The sequence below is a fragment of the Phoca vitulina genome, unplaced genomic scaffold (genome assembly GCF_004348235.1).
Source record: "Phoca vitulina isolate PV1807 unplaced genomic scaffold, GSC_HSeal_1.0 scaffold23, whole genome shotgun sequence".
NCBI lineage: Eukaryota > Metazoa > Chordata > Mammalia > Carnivora > Phocidae > Phoca > Phoca vitulina.
This window is the reverse complement of record NW_022589726.1, coordinates 25702162-25715224: the sequence shown is the minus strand read 5'-3', so window position 1 is coordinate 25715224 and position 13063 is coordinate 25702162. Positions and strand designations below refer to the sequence as shown.

Below are 13063 nucleotides of genomic sequence, written 5' to 3'. Positions count from 1 at the left end.
TTTAGAAATGGAACAACCAATTAATGTATTTTGGTCTCTCTTTTTCCTTTCCTTATTCCATTTGCTTGATACTTTATTTTTAGGGCTCTTTCTCTGAGCTGTATACCCTCATATTTAATGATTGTCATTTTTATTCTTTTTATAGTAGTAAATATTAAATACCAGGCAGAATACTTCCTTTAATTTCCCTTTGGAGTAATAAGATATTACCAATAACTTTTTCTTGATATCTGCAGCAATACTCTCTGTCAAATCAGAAGTACTTAAGAAAGCCAGGAAAACGTCTATGAAAAGCTCTTAGAGTATTATATATTGGATAATTGAAAATATATCAAATAAAACAAATATCCAAGAGATGAACTTAGGAAGCTTTCACACAACAGGCATTATGATAAATTCCAAGTACCAAAAAGTTTTAAGATTAATTTTAATGATTGTATTCACTATGAGATTATTAGCATGAATAAGAATAATTCCTTTGTAAATCTTGAAAGAGATGAGGTTTCTGATGGCTCAGCAAACACTTATTCCAAACTTCCAGATTTTGACACTTAAAAATGTGCCTCTGAATATTTAATTTTACATTACCAGTTTACATATTTAGACCAATGAAGTAACATTAGAGTATGAACTCCTGTGTAATCAACTGTCTTCACAAAATGAGATCCAGGTATCTCTCAGAAAAAGTACAGGGGTGATATTAAAAATACTAACCTGTAGACTTCTGGAGAAGATGGTGGAGTAGAAGGATCCTAAGCTTACCTCATCCCATGGATACAACTAGATAACACCCACATCAGTGTAAATAACCCAGAAAATGACCTAAAGACTGGCAGAACAGACTCCACAGCTAAATGTAGAGAAGAGGCCACATCAAAGAGGGTAGGAAGGGTAGAGATGTGGTCTGGGGCCAAAGGGACCTGCATGACTTTCCCTAAGAGGGAGAGACATAGGGGGCATGGAGAGGGGAGAGAAGCAGACACTCACACCAAGCACCCTAGGCACCAGGGACCCAAATGGGGAAGACAAATTTCTATAATATTTGGCTTTGAAAATCAGAGGGGCCTAACAATCAGTCAGACTTAAAATATGGAACATTAAAAATCAGTAGGCTAGGCTCTGGGAGAGCCAGGAGGGCAGAGCCCCCACCTGTAAAGAGACAGCACAACAAATAGTCCTGCTGAGATACAGCATAGAAGCAGCAGTTTGAAAAAGGCCTGGGGTACACAGAAAGGATATTTATTTACTAATCTCAGAGCATGTTCTGGAGGGACAGGGATCTTTGGGAGATCCCTCTAAGAACAAAAGAACTGGTGGGCACCTTTTCCCTCCATGGCCCCACAGCCTAGATACAAGGACACCTTCAGGAACCAGCACCGAGCAACACTCTCCACCTAGCGTGCTAATAGTGCGTACCACCCATGCTCACATCTGTGGATCTGTCCCCTCCAACCCAGCTGGCCTAGCAGGAGTTTACCCTGGTGGCTGCAGGTCCTCTCGCTCAGTGGATGAGAATGGACTTTGCTGGCACCACATGTCATGCCCCCTCCAATATGCCCTTGTTCACAGCCCATTCAAACTGGTGCCACAAGCCTGGCAATATGCAAACAGCTCCACCAAAGGCCATCACCACTCCAAAGTGACTCCTGCCCCAAGGAGAGGAGAAGATAACCACACACACACCGGTCTAACTGAAGGCACTACCACCAGCGAAAGTTTCTCAAGGGACAACACAGAGAAAGCACCCTGCAGTTCAGTGCTACTGCGTCTCTGGCAAATGCCTGGTCTGAGTCAACTTAAGCTCAAGGCAGCCCCAGACTGGCCAACTAACAACACAGGGACCAAACCCTGCCTACAGTAGACAAAGAGAGCCATTGCAGATGAATGGATTGAAGGCAAATGTGGCTCAGCCAAAACAGTAGGGCTCATGCAACACACACAGAGGATACCCCTGAAGTGCCAGGTTCTGGTGAACAGGGGACATTGCACTGCAGGGCAGGACCTCTTCCTCATAAGGGCACTAAACTCAAAGCATGAGATGTAGCTGACTTTGCTAACACATAGAAGCAGACACAGAATTAGACAATATGAGGAGACAGAGGAATACGTCTCAAATGAAAGAACAGGAAAGAATCACAGTAAAAAAAGCTAAACAAAATGGAGATAAATAATAATAAAGTAATGGTCATAAAGATATTCACTGGATTTGAGAAAAGAATGCAGAACCTCATTGAAATCCTCAACAAAGAGATAGAAAACATCAAAAAAGAACCAATCGCAGATGAAAGACTCAGTAACTGAAATTGAAAATACCCTACATGGAATAAATAGTAAACTAGAGGAAGCAAAAGAATGGATCAGTGACCTTGAGGACAGAGTAATGAAAAGCAATCAAGTTGAACAAGGAAAGACAAAAAATAATAATAAAAAATGAAAATAGACTTAGAGAACTCAACACCACCACCAAGCATAATTACATTTGCATTATAAGGAACCCAGACGAGAAAGAGAGAAAAGGAAGCAGAAAATTTATTTGAAGATATAATAGCTAAAAACTTCACAAATTTGGGGACAGAAATAGATATCTAAATCCAGGAGGCACAGAGAGCCCTCAAAAGAATCAACCCAAGAAGGTCCAATACCAATAGTCATTAAAATGACAAAAAGTAGTGATAAAGAGAGAATTTTAAAAGCATCAGGAGAAAAGAAAATAGTTACATACAAAAGAAACCCCATAAGGCTATCAGCTGACTCTTCAGCAGAAACTTTGCAGAACAGATGGGAGTGGTGTGATATATTCAAAGTATTGAAAGAGAAAAACCTGCAACCAAGAACAGTCTATCCAGCAAGGCTATCATTCAGAATAGAAGGAGAAATAAAGAATTTCCCAGACAAACAAAAGGTAAAGGAATTCATGAGCACCAAATCTGACCTACAAGAAATATTAAAGGGAACTCTGAGTTGAAAGGAAAGGCCATAATTTGGAGTAAGAAAAGTAGGAAGCACAAAAGCATTAAAATTAAGTATATCTATAAAAATCAGTCAAGGGACTCAAAAATAAAAGGATGTAAAGTATGACACCATATACCTAAACATGGAGGGGAGAGGAGTAAAGAATGAGTTCAAATTTAAGTGACCCTCAACTTAATATAGGCTGCTATATGCATAAGATGTTGTATGTAAACCTAATGGTAACCACAAATTTTAAAAAACAATAGTAATAGACACGCAAAAAATGAAGAGAAAGGAATCTATCACTAAAAAGAGCCAGCAAACTGTGAGAGAAGAAAAGAAGAGAAGAAAGGAACAGAGGAGAAGTACAAAGAAACCCCATAAAACAAGTAATAAAATGGCAATAAGTACATACCCATCAACAGTTACTTTGAATGTAAATGGCCTAAATGTTCTAAACAAAAGACATAGGTAATGGAATGGATAAAAAAGCAAGAACTATCCATAAGCTGCCTACAAAAGACACTTCAGACCTAAAGGCACATGCAGATTGAAAGTGAGGGGAGGAAAAGGATTTATCATGCAAATGAAAGTAAAACTTTCACTATTTGCAGATGACATGATACTATATGTAGAAAACCCTAATAACTCCACCAAAACACTACCAGAACAGATAAATGAATTCAGTAAGCTCACAGGATACAAAATCAATATACAGAAATCTTTTCCATTTTTTATACTAATAGTGAAGAAGCAAAAAGGAAATTAAGAAAATCTTATTTACAATTGCACCAAAAAAATAAAATACCTAGGAATAACCTTAACCAAGGAAGTCAAAGACCTATACTCTGAAAACTATAAAACACTGAAAAAAAGAAATTGAAGAGAACACAAAAAATAGAAAGATAGTCCATGCTCATGGATTATAAAAACAAATATTGTTAAAATGGCCACACTACCCAAAGCAATCTACAGATTTAATGCAATCCCTATCAAAATAGTAACAGAATTTTTCACAGAACTAGAACAAAGAATCCTAAAATTAGTATGGAACTACAAAAGACCCCAAATAGCCAAAACAATCTTGTAGAAGAAGAACAAAATGGAGGTATCACAATCCCAGATATCAAGATACACTACAACACTATAGTAATCAAAATAGTATGGTACTGGCACAAAAATGACACATAAATCAATGGAACAGAATGGAAAGCCCAGAAATAAACACAAGATTATGTGGTCAATTAATTTTGGACAAAGGAGGCAAGAATATGCAATGGGAAAAAGACAGTCTCTTCAACAAATGGTGTTGGGAAAACTGGACAGCCACACGCAAAAGAATGAAACTGGACCACTTTCTTACACTATATACAAAAATAAACTCAAAATGGATTAAAGACCTACATGTGAGACCTGAAACCATAAAAATTCCAGAAGAGAGCACAGGCAGTAACTTCTCTGACATTGACTATAGCAACATTTTTCTAGATATGTCTCCTGAGGCAAGGAAAACAAAAGCAAAAATATACTATTGGGACTACATCAAAATAAAAAGCTTCTGCACAACAAAGGAAACAATCAACAAAACTAAAAGACAACCTATTGAATGGGAGAAGATATTTGCAAATGACATATCTGATAAAGGGTTAGTATCCAGAACATATAAAGAACTGATACAATTCAACACCAAAAAACCCCAAATAATCTAATTAAAAAATGGGCAGAAGAAATGAATAGACATTTCTCCAAAGAAGACATCCAGATGGCCAACAGACACATGGAGAGATGCTCAACGTCACTCATCATCAGGGAAATGCAAATCAAAACCACAGTGGGATATCACCTCATTCCTGTCAGAATGGCTAAAATCAAAAATTCAAGAAACAACAAATGTTGGTGAGGATATGGAGACAAAGGAACCCTGGTTCACTGTTGGTGGGAATGAAAACTGGTACAGTGAACATGGAAAACAGGATGGACCTTCCTCAAAAAATTAAAAATAGAATTACCATACGATCCAGTTAATTACATTACTGGGTATTTACCCTAAGAATACAAAAACACTAATTCCAAAAGATATGTGCATCTCTATGTTTATTGTAGCATTATTTATAATAGCCAAATTGAGGAAGCAACCTAAGTGTCCACTGATTGATGAATGGATAAAGCAGAGGTGATACACACACACACACACACACACACACACAATGGAACATACTCAGTCATAAAAAAATGAAACCTTGCCTTTAGAAGCAGCATGTATGGATATAGAGAGTATAATGCTAAGTGAAATAAGTCAGTCAGAATAAGAAAAATACCATATGATTTCACTCATGTGGAATTTTAAAAACAAAACAAATAAATAAAATAAAAAAGAGACAAACCAAAAAATAGACTCTAAACTATAGAGAACAAACTGATAGTTACCAGAGGGGAGATGGGTGGGGGATGGATGAAATAGGTGAAGGGGATTAAGAAGACATTTATCATGATGAGCACTGCATAATGTATAGAATTGTTGAATCACTATAATGTACACCTGAAACTAATATAACCCTGTATAGTAGCTATACTGGAATTAAAAAAAAAAAAAAAAAGGCAGATCCAACTAGAATGTCTTTTTGGCACTTATTCCTGTCATAATGCCTGGCCCTTGGATGAAATTCTGGTGATAGAGAATGCATCTCATCCTGATAAGGGTGAAAGTCATATTAAAGATAGAGGAGAAGGAAGATAAAAGGAGTATTGTTCTGACTGATAACTATTGGGCCAATATGATATCCAAGGATATCTTATTTCATGAAATATATAAACTTTGTACTTGCTTAAGAGAAAAAAACAAAAAATACGAACAAATTGACTTAACCTGGAGAGAGATGCATTTAAAATCCCATTATTCTTATGCTTGACCATATAATATTTGCTATTTCTTTCTACTGAATTATAATAGTTATTTAAGATTTCTCCCATGCTTAATTAACCCATTTAAATTTCTGGAAATGATCAAAGGTATTCTAAATGGTAATAGAGACAATCTGTAATTTATATTTTGGAGATCATGAGTGAAATTCTTTTGATAGTTTGCATAAGTCAATTTTATTAGAAATTTTTATTTTTCTTTCTTTTTTTTTTTAAGATTTTTTATTTATTTGCGAGAGAGAGAATGAGAGACAGAGAGCATGAGAGGAAGGAGGGTCAGAGGGAGAAGCAGACTCCCTGCTGAGCAGGGAACCTGATGTGGGACTCGATCCCGGGACTCCAGAATCATGACCTGAGCCGAAGGCAGTCGCTTAACCAACTGAGCCACCCAGGCGCCCAGAAATTTTTATTTTTCAAAAAAATTTTAAATATATCTTTACTATTTATGGGGGTGGGAAATCTAAGGGGAGGGTTCATTATATTCATTCTATCAAAGTATAACTTGTTACAAATAAGAAGTTGTGAAAAGCAAACCCAGTGTTTAGGTTTAGAAATCTGTGCTTTGTTCAACTGAAAAGAGGTGGTCTAGGATGGTCCATATTATTCTTTTTTTGTATCAATTATTATCAGACGTCAGAGGGCAAAAACAGTTTGTTAATTGCCAAAACGGGTATGTGTTCTTCTAAGGTATTATTTCACCTCCATATATTTTCTTCCATTTTTCTTTTCTTTTCTCTTTTTTGTTCTTTATTTCCCATTTTCTTCCTTTTCTTTCTTTTGATTAAGATTATTTTCAAAATAATTACTCTTTTTTATTTTCCTTTTTACAATTCAAAGGAGATCAGGTGCATTCAGGGTGGTATAGCTGTAGACTCCTTTTTACAATTCAAAATGATATCCAGATACCAATATAGCTCTGAAAGCAGAGGCTTAGTTACATTATAGACAATTCTCTGGCAGATTAAATTTTTGCCGCCCACATTTCAGATTTACTTTGAATGTCAATATTAAAGACTAATTTAAGGGGTGCCTGGGTAGCTCAGTTGGTTAAGCATCTGCCTTCGGCTCAGGTTGGCTCAGGTCATGATCCCAGGATCCTGGGATTGAGCCCCACGTCAGGCTCTCTGCTCAGCAGGGAGCCTGCTTCTCCCTCTCCCTCTGCCTGCTGTTCCCCCTGCTTGTGCTCTCTCTCTCTATCAAATAAATAAATAAAATCTTAAAAAAAATAAAAAAGAAAGACTAAGGACTCTTGATTTTTATAAAAAGCTTAATTGTTACAACTTCTACAAACATTCATTGAATTCCATCTGATACAATTATGTAAGATTTTATGGGGGTTATAAAGATAAGAGATAAGGTTAGGCCCCTAGTATCTTACAACAAGGAATGGGTAATCAAATATGGTGTGGCCTAGACAGGTCACTAGGCCACAAGCCATCTATGACACAAGTCCTATGAGGAGAAATGGCTACACAGTTGGTGTGTAGAGGTGGTTCTTCCATGGAGCTCCTCAGGCTATGAGGATGATGATGGGATTGGTCTAACTATCCCTCTCTTTTATAGGACAATAATAGAATCCAAAGACTTGTTCATCACTCACCATCTGCCTTATGCTCTTACATATGCATGTCTACTACCCTCAGTAAATGATGCACATGTAATGAGAGCTACACACCAGTGTTCTCTTTGGGACACATATTGCACTAGCCAAGGCCATTTGTAATATTTTTGTTGTTAATTATTTGTTCTATAATCATTATCTTAATGTTCTTAAGGGGAAATCTTGGGATGGATGCTATTATACCTTTTTAAAATTGCTTTTGGAAGAAAGCACTTCATTTACTTCTTTGTTCGTCTTCATTTTGGTGAATATGCCTTGGGTAGGCATTGAAGACAGCACAGGTAACAGGCAGTCTTCACTGTCTATATTATTACATCTAATGTTCTTTAATGAACATCTTGTTCCTTGCAGGACGGTTCTCTTTACTCTGACTTCCGTGGTTGTACTTGTCATTACAACTGACTGGATCAGCTGGGACAAACTGAATCGGGGTTTTTTGCCCAGTGATGAAGTTTCCAGAGCATTCCTGGCTTCTTTTATCTTGGTCTTTGACCTCCTTATTGTAATGCAGGTAAGTGTTTTTGTATCTCCCTTCTGTCACTAAAGCCACTCTATGCTTTGTTACCAGTATAACAAACAGTGTATGGACAGTGAAAAGCTCCATAAAGCAAGAGAAGTGCGTAGTTTACGGTTACTATTGATGGGGTCTTCTCTGATCACAGTTTCAGCAGTTTTACTGGGAGGATATGCCAACTGGGCTTTTATAAAAGGAGCACCAAAAATTCATTGTATGAACATTGCAAGGTGGGTGCTGAGAAAGCGTACAGAATGGTGGTGTTTTCTGCCAGGGCTTCAAAACAAGGCAAAACAACAACAAAAAACCCTGTTATTAGTAAATGAAAAGCTGCAGAGATGAGGATGATATAAAGCCAGCAAAGCAGGGATAAGCAATTGCCAAAGCAACTCAGGGTTTTATAGCAGTTGAAATGGAATGATGTAAAACGCTTTTTCTGGTTATGGAAATTATCACTTTCTTTCAGGACTCACTAAAGATCATTCCATTTTCATGTAAACATATTTCTGCCCTGCTCAGCAACAGACTGTTTGCACAATAGCATTCCACTAATCAGTGCTACTTGTGTAATCTGCTGTGAATGCTTTGAGGTCCTAGGACCCCAAAATGGAGGAATGTTCCTTTGTATGAGGCTGAAAGAAACATTAACTATTTCTTGGCACTTTATCTTGCTCATTAAATGTACATTCATTGGCTAGACATTTTCTTATTGGTTTTAGAAGGCAGTTTGGTGTTTTCCCCTTTGAGGCATTATAAGTTACCAGAACAAAGGCCACAGTTGCTGAAGGGAAGGTAAACACCATTGTGTTCCAAATTTATGTGAGATTTCACAAGATAGCAGATTGTTTTTCTCATTTCTAGAGGAAAGAAAGGCCTTTATAAGTGATACTCTGTAGTATCTTAAAAGAGAATAACAGTTTGGTTTTTGTTTTGTTTTGTTTTGATTTAGTTTTTTGCTATATAATATAGCCCAGGCATTAGGTTCAAGATGGTTCCTAGAGTATATTGCTATTTCAGTGGATAACAATTTAAAATATGTTATCATTTTAAAAAATTATATAAAATTGAATGTGTCATCTAAAAATTGAGGTATTTCTTTTTTATTTTCTGTGGGCTAGTTTAGCATAGTGGAGAAAGTAAGAAAGCACGGTGGGTTCCATATCTGTCTCTTACTTGATATAGGACCTCTTCTGGATATTCATAAAATCAAATATGTAACACTAATGCAATAATGCATGATGCATTACTTGTTTAGAGGCTGTTTTTATTTTTTTTCATCTAATACTCCTAAATGATATACTTCCTTATGTAAAATATCTGCTTTGGCCAAATGGCCTACTGTACCTCTTTGAACCCATCGTAGAGTCAAAGGTTTTAGTAGCCAAGTAGACCATCGTCTTTTGGATTTTTTTTTTTTTAATTTGTATATGTAAGAGCATAAATTTCCTGATTTTGTGCTACTATCCATCACCTTCTACCCTCTTTTACATCATTTTAATTGTTCCAATAAGGTCACTAAAATCAGGGACCCGGAGGGGGAAAATGTAACATTACAATTTATGGTATTATGGACTCACTCAAAAAGTACTTAGTAAAGAGGGCTAGAAGAAAGGAAGGATAGTTGGGATTTATATAGGCAGAGTCAGCAGGATTGGGAAGGGGAAGGCATTCTAGATGAAGGAAGTGGCATGAACATGTGGAGTTAGCAAAGTGTTCAAGTGTTCAGAGAGTAGCCAGAGCACCAAGTGACTGAAAACGGAGAGTTCGTGCTGAGGAATATATCAGTTTGGACCATTTTGGCTGCAAGTAACAATAACCCTGCCAAGCTAGCTTAATCAAAGGAGGGAATGTATTACTGCAATATAAGGATGTCCTACAGAATTAAAGAGGAGGGATGCAGTTATATTTTAGGGACACATGAAAGCACAGACTAAAGTGCACCAGGGAACCCAGACCTAGCTTTTCTTCTCCATCTCTCATCTTTTTTTTTTTTAACTTCTGTTTCCTTTTCTTCTCTTACTGTAAAGTAGCATTTTGAGCTTCCCAGTTCACATGGAAGAAAATGGACACAGCCAACACCTCAGAGAGAGACCACTCTCTAGTTGTCAGGCCTAATTCCAGATTCCTGAGGGAAGGGATTGCAAGGACTGGATTGCACCCATCAGTGAAGTGACTGGGGGTGAGTCCACAGGAAAGCAAGGAGATGTTAGTCCTCAAAAGCCAAATTAATTGATGTCTAATAGGAGGAAGAGTCCAAAAGAGGCTTGAGAAGTAGGGCCCTTAACTCTTTTTCTCTCTCCCCCAATACTGAGTCAGTCAGCTAGGCCAGTGGATTTCTCTTTTGCTATGTCTCTTGTAGCCTACTCCTTCCTTCTCATTTCTCTACTTCTATTCAGTTCTGACTCTCTATACTATTGCAAAATAATCTCCGGTGGAACCTTCTGCTTCCAAATGTCCCCTTGTCCCATACACTGTATGCGGCTCAGCCCCATAAACTTCCAATCTGAAATGCCATGTTGTACGTGCCTCTTCTCAGCCAAAGTGACTCCTCATTGTCCAAGAATAAAGTCCAGACTCCAAGAGTGTGTGCTTAATGCCTCCACGATCTGGCCCTGGCTGTGTTTTTCTCACCTGTCTCCTATGCTCTAGCTTTACCCCAAACCAAAGGGCTTGTTGTTTAGCTCTTGACTGCAGCACACTTATTCCAGGATGTCTGTAAGCTTATTTTTCTCCCCAGATGTGTCTCCTCCCGCTCTGCTCATCTAGACCCTACCACTGAGCACCATTCCAATTCCCCCTCATAAAAACCATGTAATCACTTCCTCCATGGAACTCCTGCAGCACTTTTTACTGGACTACAAATCACCGTTTCACTTTTTCCCTGCTCTATGGAGCAGGAACCATAGCTTATAACTATATATCCCTGGAGTCTCCCTAACACAGAGTCTTACATGGGCAGCAGTATGCCCAGAGTAATAACTGCTTGATGAGGATAAAGAAGTGACATTTGAGCACTGAGTCTCAAGCAAACTCTGCCCCTCTTTGGTAGCATCATGTTGAAATTTTGGGAACTAGTGCATGTGAGTCTAAGGAAGAGAGTGAAATTTTGGGAACTAGTACATGTGAGTCTAAGGAAGAGAGTGAATTTTTGGAAACAGAGCCTTGGAAGGCATATATATTCAAGACATTTAAAAATATATAATACAAATGTCCTAACAAGTCCAAAACCAACTAAACTGTGATCTAGTTCATTCCAGATTCACATATTTCAGACAAAAGGAAAATAGAAAAGTAACAAAATTAGTGGAAATGGAGGGAATAGTTTTATTAAAAGATTTTCTCTCATTGGACTTATATAAGTGATTTAAAAGCAATTGAACCTAGACTTTTCTAATACTAGAAAAATTCAACTTACACTATCAAAAGATATTTTAATGTTTGGTAAAAAAAAGAAAAGAAACCTTTAGAAAATGGCACTACTTCTGTAAAGATTTTATCTTAACAAAATTAGGTCAATTCTGAAAACTTTTAGAGAAAGTATAATTACTTTTATGAATATTAAATAGGATTTTTTTCTACATTTATCATAGGAATCATTTGTGTATCACATTTTTCTGTAGTTTTAGTAAAGTCACTGGAACTAAAACATAAACAGATGCTAGTAAAATATAACATGTGAGTCATATAAATCACCCATTTCTACAGCACATGAGAGGTACATTGTAAAAACTCTTCTCTCTGAGGAAATCTTATCTCAAATTCTGTTTAATATTTGTAATTTTGCCATTTGATTTTTGTATTCCTTTAGTTCATTGCATAACTACTTAATTTGCAGTAATGTCCCATCCATTCATCTCTTGTTAGATTGAAGTAAAGATATATCTAAATTATGTAAGATTAAAAATATAAAGTATTATAGAGTAATTAAAGAAAAAAAAGTGTCCTAGGAGTCCACCTGCTCAAAATAAAGAGAGAGAGAGAGAGAGATCAGTGTAGACAGAATAGTAGGACAAAACTTCAAAGAGATGAGAGTAGAAGAGCAAGCAGCTAGAATTTGAAAAGGCAAAACAATAAACAAGACAATTTTCTCCAGCCGAGGGTAGTATCATAATAATCATAGCAAGAATTCAGTTTTGATCCATTAAGTTCAGAAAACATTTATGAATTCTATTTTTGATTTTTTGAGAAACCTCCATACTGTTTTCCAGAGTGGTTGTACCAGTTTGCATTCCCACCAACAGTGTATGAGGATTCCTTTTTCTCTACATCCTTGCCAACATTTTTTATTTCTTGTCTTACACCATTCTTTTTTTTTTTTTTTTAAGATTTTTATTTATTTATTTGAGAGAGAGAGAGAGCATGAGAAGGGGTAGGGTCAGAGGGAGAAGCAGACTCCCCGCTGAGCAGGGAGCCTGATGTGGGACTCGATCCCAGGACTCTAGGATCATGACCTGAGCTGATGGCAGTCGCCTACCCAACTGAGCCACCCAGTTGCCCCGTCTTACACCATTCTGACAGGTGTAAGGTGATATCTTATTGTGGTTTTGATTTGCATTTCCCTGATGATTATTGAGATTAAAAATAGAAATACCATATGATCCAATAATTCCACTATAGGTATTTACCCCAAGAAAATGAAAACACTAATTTGGAAAGATATATGTACCTCTATGTTTATTGCAGCATTATTTACAATATCCAAGATATGGAAGCACCCCAAGTGTCTATCCATAGATGAATGGATAAAGAAGGTGTGGTGTATATACGGACTATTACTCAGCCATGAAAACGGATGAGATCTTGCCATTTGCAACATCATGAATAGACCTAGAGGGTATTATGCTAAGTGAAATAAGTCAGACAGAGAAAGACAAATACTGTATGATTTCATTTTATATGTGGAATCTAAGAAACAAAACAAACGGAAACAAAACAAAAAGTAGAATTAGACCTATAAATACAGAGAACAAACTGATGGTTGTCAGCAAGGAGGAGGTGGGAGATGGGCAAAATGGGTGAAGGGGAGCGGGAGATGCAGCCTTCTAGTTATAGAATAA

The 13063-nt window shown here is 37.0% G+C and overlaps 1 protein-coding gene across 5 annotated transcripts in view; it reads left to right on the top strand.

Annotated features, from left to right (window-relative positions):
* The window catches only part of TMEM117 (transmembrane protein 117), a 453511-nt gene that overhangs the window by 367008 nt on the left and 73440 nt on the right, over positions 1 to 13063 (top strand). For all 5 annotated transcript variants that reach the window (XM_032420498.1, XM_032420499.1, XM_032420502.1 and 2 more), the window contains one exon: positions 7844 to 8003. In XM_032420498.1, the coding sequence (XP_032276389.1) occupies positions 7844 to 8003 (160 nt within the window). The remainder of the gene's footprint in view (positions 1 to 7843; positions 8004 to 13063) is intronic.